The following is an 11,050-nucleotide window of genomic DNA, read 5'->3' on the forward strand; positions in this document are numbered from 1 at the left end:
TGACTGATTATTACAGTTACAAATGTGATCTGTGCTGTTACACAAGAGTGCTAACCACAGATGGAAAGATAACCACAACCAAAATACAGCAAATGGCCAAAAATTAGCAATAAGTAAAAATATATTTACAATTACATTCACAGAGCTTCAATCTTGGGGCACACATCGGTTGTGCCATGAAGCTGCGGTGTAGGATTCGCTCGTTCCATTGTTTTAAGTTGCTGCTCTGGGTGCGACAGGAGCATCTTTTTTTGTTTCCACTTTATCTGGAAAGATACTTTGCAGTTTTTTCTTCCACCAAGAAGCTGGAAACACCTTGTAAATAGCAATACATCTTTTGCTATTATTATTTCTAAGGGTCTCATACCCTCACAATTTGAGACTATGAAGAATGGATTCAGAGTGGAAAGTGGAAGTTTATCTGATGCAATTTGGAATGGAAAAAAGAAAAATACAAACATTATACTAATTTGTTAAAAGCTGAATCATGCAATGCTACCTGGAATTTATATAGTAGCTGCTGGGCAATATTTCTTAAAATGCCTTCTCTGAAGACCTGGGGCCTCATGTATAAACGGTGCGTATACACAAAAATGTTTCATACGAACGTTTCCACGCTCAAATCGCGATGTATAAAACCTAAACTTGGCGTAAAGCCACACACATTTTCATGGTAGCTCCAACCCTGGGCGTACGCAAGTTTTCCACTCGGTTTTGCAAACTGGCGGCACCCAGCATCAAAGCAGTGCTACTGTTCCTGTGTGGTTACCCTTTCTTTTTTATATCAACATCCCTGACGCGGCTTTATAAATACACGGAAATTAACCGCATATTGTTTATTAGTTTAATACATCTGATGGTAATTAACCTGTAACAATATAATGGTACACAGAATGGTCAAACTATTCTAAATACAATAGCTGCTTTAGTGTTGTTACTCTCACTGCACCTTTTTCTTCTAGCTGCTCCCGTTAGGAGTTGCCACAGCAGATCATCTTTTTCCATATTACTCTCACTGCACCACTCAGAGCAGCTGATCAGAAAGAGAATTATCAATATACAGAATCAAGCACATGCTGCCTCAGCCATTCGCTCTTTGAACTGCTCTCATCCGACAAACGCTTCAGAGCCTTTCCTGTACGGACCTCACAGTTCAGAAACAGTTTCATCCCAAGAACTATAAATGCACTCAATCAGTCCATCAAGTGCTCCTTGTAGAACTGTTTGTAAAATTACCTCACTGTAAACTTGCGTTACAGTTATAATATCGCACAACCTGCACCACTTTATAAAGCACGTATTTACATACGATAACGATATAATTTTTAAGATGAAATGCAGCAAAATATGTTTATTACATTATACAGATAAAATGTTAACGTCATTTAACTAATCTATATTGCTAATAATTAAACATGTGAGGACACAGTGGTGCAGTGCTAGCTAGTTCAGGGATTGTTCCTGCCTGGCGCTGTATTCTTGCTGGGGTTTGCTGCAAAACTGCGGAAAGATAGATTGATAGAATAATTAAACATGTACTACGAAGATGTTTAAATGTTCCTTAAAAGTTTTGAAGAATCTGAGTTGTAAGCTTACAGATGGCTTAACATCTATTACAGAACTGATTGTGTGGCGATTGGCTACTTGGAGAAAGAAAAGACAGGAATTGGTTAGTACGTTTGAAAGAGACAGTACTGCTGCAATAAATTATTTCATCAAAGGTTGCGCATGGCGCAGCAAGCATCTTGCGGGAGGCAGGAACAATCTGTGGACGAGGCGCCTGCTCGTCACTATCATTGTGCCACCGTGTTCCAATGTTTAATAACATGCTTTAACTCCTATCATCATGAAAATGATATCACGTATACATCTCAGTATTTTAATTATTCAGAGAGCTGTTGTATTACGAATGTAATGGATTCTGTGTTCTGTCGGAGGAAGAGAAAACCCGTTTAAGAAGTACGTAGTGATTCACACACATAGAGCACATAGAAGATCAAATACAAAACAAAGCATTTAACGTGCTACTTTAGTTACGATGGGATTTGAGAAACTAGTACATTAAATGATTTTAAGATGAAGTTTATGATGTTCTTCTTTAATGACAAAATAAACTACATGTTTAAAGTGGAAATTTCGAGATTAAAGTTGACATTTTGTGCTTTTTTTCCCCACAGTGTGCCTATTTTTTCTCTCTGTACCCTAATAAGCTTTCATATGACACTCAGATGGTGAGCTACAGCTCGCCTTTTCACGGCGACTTTGATAAATGACCACTTCTTTTTATTTCAGGCACTGTGCATTCTTTGTGATCTTGAACTTTCTAGTTTCTACGACTCGTCACTTGATCAACTTCCTTTTGTTGATTATATCACTGTTTAAACCAACAAATAGTACGTTTTTCCTTGCCTCCACTTGGTATTCGCTGAAATTCTTCTATTTTCCCCCGTGCTTTTGCCATTGTCTTTTCACAGAAGGCTGGGCTTAAGGGCTATTTATATTGATTTGCATATTCAAAGAGGCATAATTCTGGGAGGAGTTGGGGCGGGTCAGCAGGCACTTGTACGTGCGTTACTTTTCACGCTGACTGGGATTTATGTAGCGGAAGAACGTGGAAGTTGGTGTACGCACAGATTTATGCATCTGGATTTTTTGGTGCATAAGCGCATTTCCGCTTTCATCCGTACGCCATGTTTTAGTGTGAATTCTACGCACAGCGTTATGCATGAGGCCCCTGATCATGACATCGAGTCAATGGTTCTCTTTCCACTAAAGTTTCTTTCACATTCATCTACGAATGTCTTGCAGTCATACTTGCAATACCATAAACATGCAGTTGCTTTCTGACTGGTCAAAGGGCACTGAAATGCAGATTCTGCTTGAATGATCTTTCACACCTGAAGAACTCACATTGGCAGTACCCAGATGCTTTTAGCATGTCCACAAAAAAAAAAAAAATGGAGGATTATAAGCCATTTGGATCGGATTGGAAAGTACCATACTTTGCAAGTAGCGACTTATGACCGTCAGTGATTTTCTCACAATATAGTACTGAGCTTGTAAGTTGGGCTAAAATCGAATAGCTTAAGTATGTCCACCCTACTTCATACATTGACCTGTACAAACCTTGTAAATATAATGATGTCACAAAGACTTTATCCCAGGCCCAAAATTAACTTATTGTGATTTAGCTATTAACACACTTCTCGTCATGGTCAGCTCCAGAATGCTTCGACAGTGAATTGCTTGGCTGTAAAAAAGGTTCTGCAGCATCCTGATCCTTATTGTTCTTCATCAGCGTTCTCTCATTCTTGTTTTCAGTTTCCTACGGCAAATACATAAAGAGATCATCTTGGTAATGTCCTTGATATATCTTCAGCATTTACTCAGATGTTAAATTTCCCATCCATTCACTATTATCATCATCTGAACCCTCTTGATACAGTTCTGTCATGAGCGCATTTGAGCACATAAGGCTATTCTTCATTTATTTGTTAGTTTAATTTTAGGTTGTCATTTTGATTATTGGTTGGTATGCAAGCAGTGGCATTTTAAGTGGTTTTCTAATGGGTGTTTATGGTTAGTATGTCTGTTGCTGATGATACCATCACGCCAAACCTATTTCAGATGGCAATGCACACCTTTCAGTGTCCTAGCTTTGGATTTTCATTAGAAGAACACACAAAACGCCACTGCTAGCAAACCGAACAATAATCAAAGCAGAAACATAATGATGAGAAACGCATACACAAAAAGGCAATGCAGTGATGTAAACAACATAATAACAGAAAATACAAATGATGAAAAAACAAGTTAAAACTTTTAAAAATATAGTAAATAAATAAGGGTAGTAACAATACCAAATTAGCTGGTTCTGGTGCATTGAGTGTGGGTGCTGACATGGAGGCTGAGAGGTAAAACTAATGGGAGCAAGGCAACAGTGATGAAGACGCATTAAACGAGGTTGAGAAAAGTTAAAACTCTTACCCAAGTACTGATTTCATAAGTTTATGAGGTCAATGATATAATTCAATGTTAACAGTGCTGTGCTCTCTGGTGTCTAAATTACCGCTGTCAGCCCTTGGCAGTCACTATGAGCTGTAGCGCCTCATAATTTACAAATTAAACTCTAACAGTGATAGACGATTAAAGGTTCTGCATCTAAACCCCGTCCAGCCAGTTTCATATTCTGCAGGAACACATTTAAGGTTTTTCAGCAGCTGTATGTTCAGTTTTTCTCCAAAGATGTGTGAACTATAAAGTGACTCAATTTGCAGGTCTACGTGATTGTGCTCTGTAATGATCTGCCATTCAATTCAGGGCTGCTTTCTCAATTTTGCTTGATGGTACTGGGTTATGAAAGAGAAAACAGTTATTAGAAAATGGATGGAAACAGAGTTGACTCACAGTGATTCTCAGATGTGTTCAGTGATACAAATTAAGTATTTAAACTCTCTTCAACAATTAAAATATGTATAAAAATACTGAGCAAGAGCTCTTAGTGACTGTGACTTACAGGAGCTTTAATGATGAAGCTTTTGATGATGCTCCAGAAGAACTAAATTACTGGTGACATTCAAGTTAGAAAGACAGACACTAACAGTTAAGGATAACCAATCACAAAAGTGTTACCTGCGTAACCTGGATGGGTTTAAATTGAATCAAAATGCAAGAAAAAATTAATGCGACTCTGGATCACTTGACTACCAATGTCCATCCAGGTCAGTAGCAGGATGTTTCATCAAGAACAGTCCATTGGAAACTTCACAGAGAGGGACACTAGTTAACATGGGTCACTGAATAGACATACAGACCCCAGGCCCAGAGTTTCTAAGTTCAGGAGAGTGCTCTGATGAAAATTAAACCAACTAGATGTTTGAAGTCTCTATCTAGTAGCTATGGAGAGTTAACTGACTAGTAACTTCGACTTCCATGGTATTGTTAATAAATTTGCAAGAAGAAAAATGAGATGCCTCTGTAAGAAAAGACAACTGATTTAATAATTACTAGCTGGATAGTCAGTCTATATTTGATCAGTTTAGAGACCATACTGGACATCTGTTCTCAAAAGCCCAAGTATTGAAACAGTAAAAATCATATTTAATTTACAAGACATCCTAAAACTCAGCTGGTTTAATGGAGTATGATGAGACATGTACACTTTGATGGTTGATTTTTTGTGGTCTCTTCAAGATGTTTTAGAGTCCCTCTCCAGATGGTCCCGCTGTGTTGGTATGGCCACACTCTGCCTGCTTTATACCTCACTTCACCTTTTTAAGCTAAAGTGGTCAACTTGGATTTCAGCAGAATGATATGTTACTCACCCCTGTTGTTAAACATGGTGCCTGTTCTGGGGATCCACTTGAAGTTTTAGTCAAACCTTTGCAGTTTAAGTCTGAATGCAGAAAAAGTAGAATATTAAACGGGTCAAGTTGTTAAAGGAATACTCCACACTCAAAAATGATATGTTAATTATCCCATGTGGTAAGAGAAAACCAACACTGGATAACAGCAAACAATATCAAAACATCCACAAAAAAATCTCACAAGACTCATGTTGCATAATCCACGTGTCAAGTCTCCCAGATGTATGCTGAAACTCGTCATACCTGGGAAGCATTCATACAGTACCAGCCAAACATTATTGGCTGTCAGAAAAAGAGACAAGATTGTAATACTTTAAAAATGTGAAACTGTGCTGGAGGATGTAGTATAAACAATGGCTTTGTAATTAATTACTTTTAATTCAAGACAATGGAAAAGTCAATGACAAATTAATTTCCTGTGGTTCTAGCAAACCTCATGTGTAATTAATCGACAGCAGAGAAAGAGACAGCCTCGCAATCAGAAGACCGATTAGTCACTTGAACCAAAAGAGATCTTCTTTGGTCGACTGGCTAAGGCAGCAGATTTCTGTGCTTCCCACAGAGGAAAGACCTGAGTTTGTGTTCTGCAAGCTCAGTGAGGATGGCTAATAACAAGAGTCCTATCCATGAGAAGAGAAACAAATTACATGATATGATAGCTGCAGCTCCATCTCAATTAAATGATAATTCTAAAATGATAAAATACTTACTCTTCTTTATGTAAATAAAGTAGCAGAACAGCCCCAGGACAATTTCAGCAAACAGGACCCCAACTACTGTCAGGACAATTGTCTGCCTTGTACATCCACACTCATCTGTTAACAAGAAGAAATGAAGTAAAGACAATGAATAAAGACTGGTTTAAGCATCCTTCTTTTTTCATGGGGTTAAAAAAAAAGAAAAATTATCCACCTGCTGGGGTCCACATGCCAACAGGACATTTAATTTGTTTCATTTGTTCTGTTCAATGCACTACAGCCATGGCCAAAAGTTTTGAGAATGACACAAATATTAATTCTCACAAAGTTTGCTGTCTCATTTTTTATGATGGCAATTTGAATCTACTCCAGAATGTTATGAAGAGCTATCAGATGAACTGAAATTAATTGCAAAGTCCCTCTTTGCAATGGAAATGAACTTAATTCCAAAAAACCTCTGCATGTCAGCCCTGCCACAAAAAGACCTGCTGACATCATTTCACTGATCCTCTTGTTAACTTGGGCGAGAGTGTCGAGGAGAACAAGGCTGGAGATCACTCTGTCATGCTGATTGAGTTACAACAGAGGCTCAGTTGTTATGAAGAAGCCTTCAGGGGGCCCAAGAAAATCCATCAAGCGCCAGGACCATCTCCTAAAGTGGATTCAGCTGCAGGCACCACCAGGGCAGAGCTCGCTCAGGAATGGCAGCAGGCAGGTGGAATTGAGGCGAAGACTTTTGGAAGATGGCCTAGTGGGTGTCAAAGAAGCCAAGACAAACATCAGGGACAGACTGATATTCTGTAAAAGGTATAGGGATTGGACTGCTGAGGACGCATGGGGTCAAGTCATTTTCTCTGATGAATCCCCTTTCCGATTGTTTAGGGCATCCAGAAAAAAAGAAAAGGTGAGCAGTGCTACCATCAGTCCTGTGTCACACCAGCAGTGAAGCATCCTGAGACCATTCATGTCACGTGGGGTTGCTTTTCAGCCAAGGCAGTGGGCTCACTCAAAATTAGGCCTAAGAACAGGGACGGGATCAAAACATCCTCCGAGAGCAACTTCTCCCAGCCATCTAAGAACAGTCTGGTAAACAACAATGCTTTTGCAAGAATGATGGAGCACCAGACCATAAGCCAAAACATCGGGGAACAAAACATCGAAATTTTGGGTCCATGGCCAGGAAACTCCCCAGACCTTAATCCCATTGAGAACTTGTGGTCAATCCTCAAGAGGTCGATGGACAAACAAAAACCCACCAATTCTGACAAACTCCAAGCATTAATATGCAAGAATGGGCTGCCAGGAGTCAGGATTTGGTCCAGAAGATGATTGACAGCTTGCCAGGGTGAATTGCAGAGGTCTTGAAAAAGAAAGAAGGGCCAACACTGCAAATATGGACTCTGTGCCACATAAACTTAATGCCATTGTTACCAAAAGCCTTTGAAACTTCTGAAATGCTTGTATTGTAATTCAACTTCAGTATACCATAGAAATATTCGACATAAAGATCTACAAACACAGAAACAGCAAACTTAGTGAAAACCAATACTTGTGTCATTCTCAAAACTTTTGGCCTCAACTGTAAATATTTGTCTGGGTAGTATATAAAAAAATGCTAAACTAACATCAATCTAATGGGTTTTGCCTTATTAAATGATCTCATCTCATCAAATTGCACCCAGAGAACTCACTCTGCCGCTTATAATTTTTCACATCATCTTCATGGCTCAGCCCATACAGTTCAGTTCCTTTACCTTTCTGTGTGAATCTGTTCTCTCTCAGTGAGTCATTGAATCCCTCCTGACTCACTTCACATGTGTACTCATTTTCCATCTCGGTAGCTCCTAGCTTATGGTATATTCTTTTTTTGAAGTTGCCATCATTCCCTTGCTCTGTGCTGTTGACAGGATGTCCATTTTTCTTCCAGATCACTTTGGCATCTGCTGGATAGAAATCTTCAGCAACACAAGAGATCAGCTTCTGACTCTGCGGCAAATTGATGGAAGTTAACTTCACAGACGCTCGCTCTGTCGATAAATAAAATCAGTGTCAAGTCATCAATATTATATATAATGCTATCCAAGAGAAGGCATAGTGAAATGTCATTTGCAAAACAATCACTTTTTTATCTTTACATTATATCTTTCATTCAATAGGCCTCATAAAGATGACAATTATTAATTTGCAATGATCATTTTTATACAAACCAAATTTTGAGGAAATGAGTCAATTTCTGATAGCAGTTGTCACAAAATTGCATAAAACGGCAGTGCCAAAGAGAGTTTTCTTAAAGCATCTCTTATATATATTTTTCTTCTGGTTTGTCCTGCTTCCTCTTCAAACCCGGTCTCCCCCACACGCAGCGCACACGGCATTTCTCGATTCCTATTCGTCCTCTTCCAAACCCTTCCCAACGCTGCCTGCGACCTACCATACACCCCCATGCCGCTTTTCTCAATTCCTATTCCTCCTTCGGACTACCGCGTTCCCCGCTCCCCTCTCATGACCCCATTGGTGTCAAGTCACCATCCTATATCTAGCCTGACCCGTGACCTGTCACTTTAGCTATGTGTGCACCTGGGAGTCTTTTCCGTAACCTGCTAGAGGAAGGTACTCTCTCAACCATTGGTATTGGTTTCGCTCCTTGCTGTTTTCGTTATACTGCGACGGTTGTTTCCTAAGCCTTTGTTATAAAATGAAGACAGTATCTTCTCTGTCGACGGGTTTTTGTACAACGTCATCTGTATTCCGGGATCCGGTAACTGCCTCTTCCCATCAGTGGGTTATTTCTTGACACAAACGGTTGACGGAGAGGCTTCATGAACAGCTGCCACCGAGATTCATTCTTTCAGTAACATCTCAAACCCCCAATATTTGGAATAATCAAGCTATAATTTGACAGTAATTAATCACATGTCTGCTGTTACCTGGACCAGCTGTAACAGCCATAGACAAAGCAATAAAAGGCGCCCTCGCCACCCCTGTGGCTCCGAGTGGAATTATCACTGTCAGAGAAGAGCCAGGAGTGGGGAGAATCAAATATGGAGGGTCTGGATATGAGACAGCAAATTTACAATTTGCGAATATCGAGGGGGATGTTTGATTACTTATTTTTACAAAACTGTCTGAGAAAAACATGTACTTGAGGGGAGACATGACATTTCAGAAACTACGTAGGAACTGGGCTGTATTAGCAGGCTTTATTTATTTTTTGCATTTAACGTTTCTCCAAGTAAAAGTATCATTTACGTCGTATTTCAGGCCTGTAGGTCTCTACTTAAACCACCAGCCAAAAAAGGGAACCTGACAATGATGGAGCTCATCTAGTTCTAATCTAACAAAGGCAGGTCCATAACATATTCAATTCATTTAAATTCATTAAAGTAATTGAGAAACTTAACGTAATCACAAAAATATACGAAAATAAAATATGATTACTTTTAAACATTTACCCATAATTCCTATTTACTATATTCTTGCATATGCAGAAAAAGCCCATTTAACTATCCAATCAGTGCACAACTTCAGAGAGTTATTCCAGTCAGAGACGGGCTATGATGAACTTCTTTTTTTACCGTGCCTTGTTTGCCTAAATGGTACAGCCAGCCATAATTGTGACATTTCCTATATTAACACACATAAGAGCAATTTCTAGCTGAACCATATTGAAAAAAAATGTGAAGGTACAGAGATATTATCATGGCCATCGGCACCCTGCAAGATGTGCAAATTTAGTAAACAACAGGGAGAAGAGGCCAAGCAGTCAAGTTGGCTTTATGTCTTGGACTTACTGCGGAATTGCAGATGAAAGGTCTCCTCCAGTGGCCTCTCCTGACATTCCTGCCTCACTTTGCAGCTGAAGGCCACATCACTATCTTCGGAAGTCGGGGTGTAGTGATAACGGCTCACGGCGCTGAAGGTGCCATCAAGATTGCGCTCCGGCTGTGGTTTATCTTGTGGAGGAAGAGGCTGGGAAGCTCTAAGCCACTCTATGGAGATCTCACTTGGATAGAAGTTGTCCACATGACACTCCAATACATTGACCACATTCATCACCACCAGAGACTTCACAGAGACTTTTGGAGAAGCTGAAAGGCAAAAATTATTATTTTATCTATTAAGTGCAGAACTAACCTTACCTGACTTGAAATGACAGCCTGGGTACCCCCTTGCCTATGTTCCAGTACCTGTACTTTTTTATTTAAATCTAAATTCTAAATACATTTGCTTTTGTTACACTGTACATTAAAGGGGTGTAGTTTTGTTTTTATAGAGCATTCTAGAATTTAAGTTGAGTGTTTTAATAGCTCAACTTGGTGATATTTGATTGTTACAAATCATCAAACTCAGAATATGGCACCACTTACTGTATGCAAAAACAAAATGGTGGTGGTGAATTAACACAAATACATTTTTAACTGAAGAGATCAAAATAAAACTAATTCTACAGGGTAAAAACAAAATCCTGGAAATGACATAAATAAAATTTCTAAAATCTTTAGGGAAAGAATAATAAATTATGATATGTCAGAAATCCTGACACCAGAGAGACTTTCAATTATTTCCAGGACCAGGTTAGATCTATTAAAGTCTTGAGTAATTAATGAATCCTGAACCTTCTGTACCCCCTAAAACAGGGGTGGCGAACTCCAGGCCTCGAGTGCCGCCGTGGCTGCAGGTTTTCATTCTTACCATCTTCTTAATTAGTGACCAGTTTCTGCTGCTGATTACTTCGTTTAATTAACTTGACTCGGGCCCCAAAGATGTTTCCTTTTCTTTAATTAGCAGCCAAACAATAATGAGACACAAAACAAGCCACCACATGACCAGCTCCCCTGTGTCCATCACACAATATCTGAAATTAAAGAGAGGTGATGGTCTCAGTAAGGTTGATCTCTCGGGTCACCAAAACATTTTGACATTGGTGCTCTTAGAAAGAACAGAAAAACAACAGTTTTTGAAATGTGTGCTGTGGCAAAATGAGAG

At 39.3% G+C, this 11,050-nt stretch overlaps 1 gene segment (V, D, J or C); it reads right to left on the reverse strand.

Annotated features, from left to right (window-relative positions):
- Window positions 1-2,580: 2,580 nt before the first annotated feature.
- On the reverse strand, window positions 2,581-10,210 carry LOC120520399. The segment is given in 5 exon segments: window positions 2,581-3,325; window positions 5,325-5,395; window positions 6,077-6,181; window positions 7,819-8,091; window positions 9,856-10,210. Coding segments are annotated over 5 exon segments (849 nt in total).
- Window positions 10,211-11,050: the final 840 nt, after the last annotated feature.

The sequence above is a fragment of the Polypterus senegalus genome, unplaced genomic scaffold, assembly GCF_016835505.1.
Source record: "Polypterus senegalus isolate Bchr_013 unplaced genomic scaffold, ASM1683550v1 scaffold_2351, whole genome shotgun sequence".
Lineage (NCBI taxonomy): Eukaryota > Metazoa > Chordata > Cladistia > Polypteriformes > Polypteridae > Polypterus > Polypterus senegalus.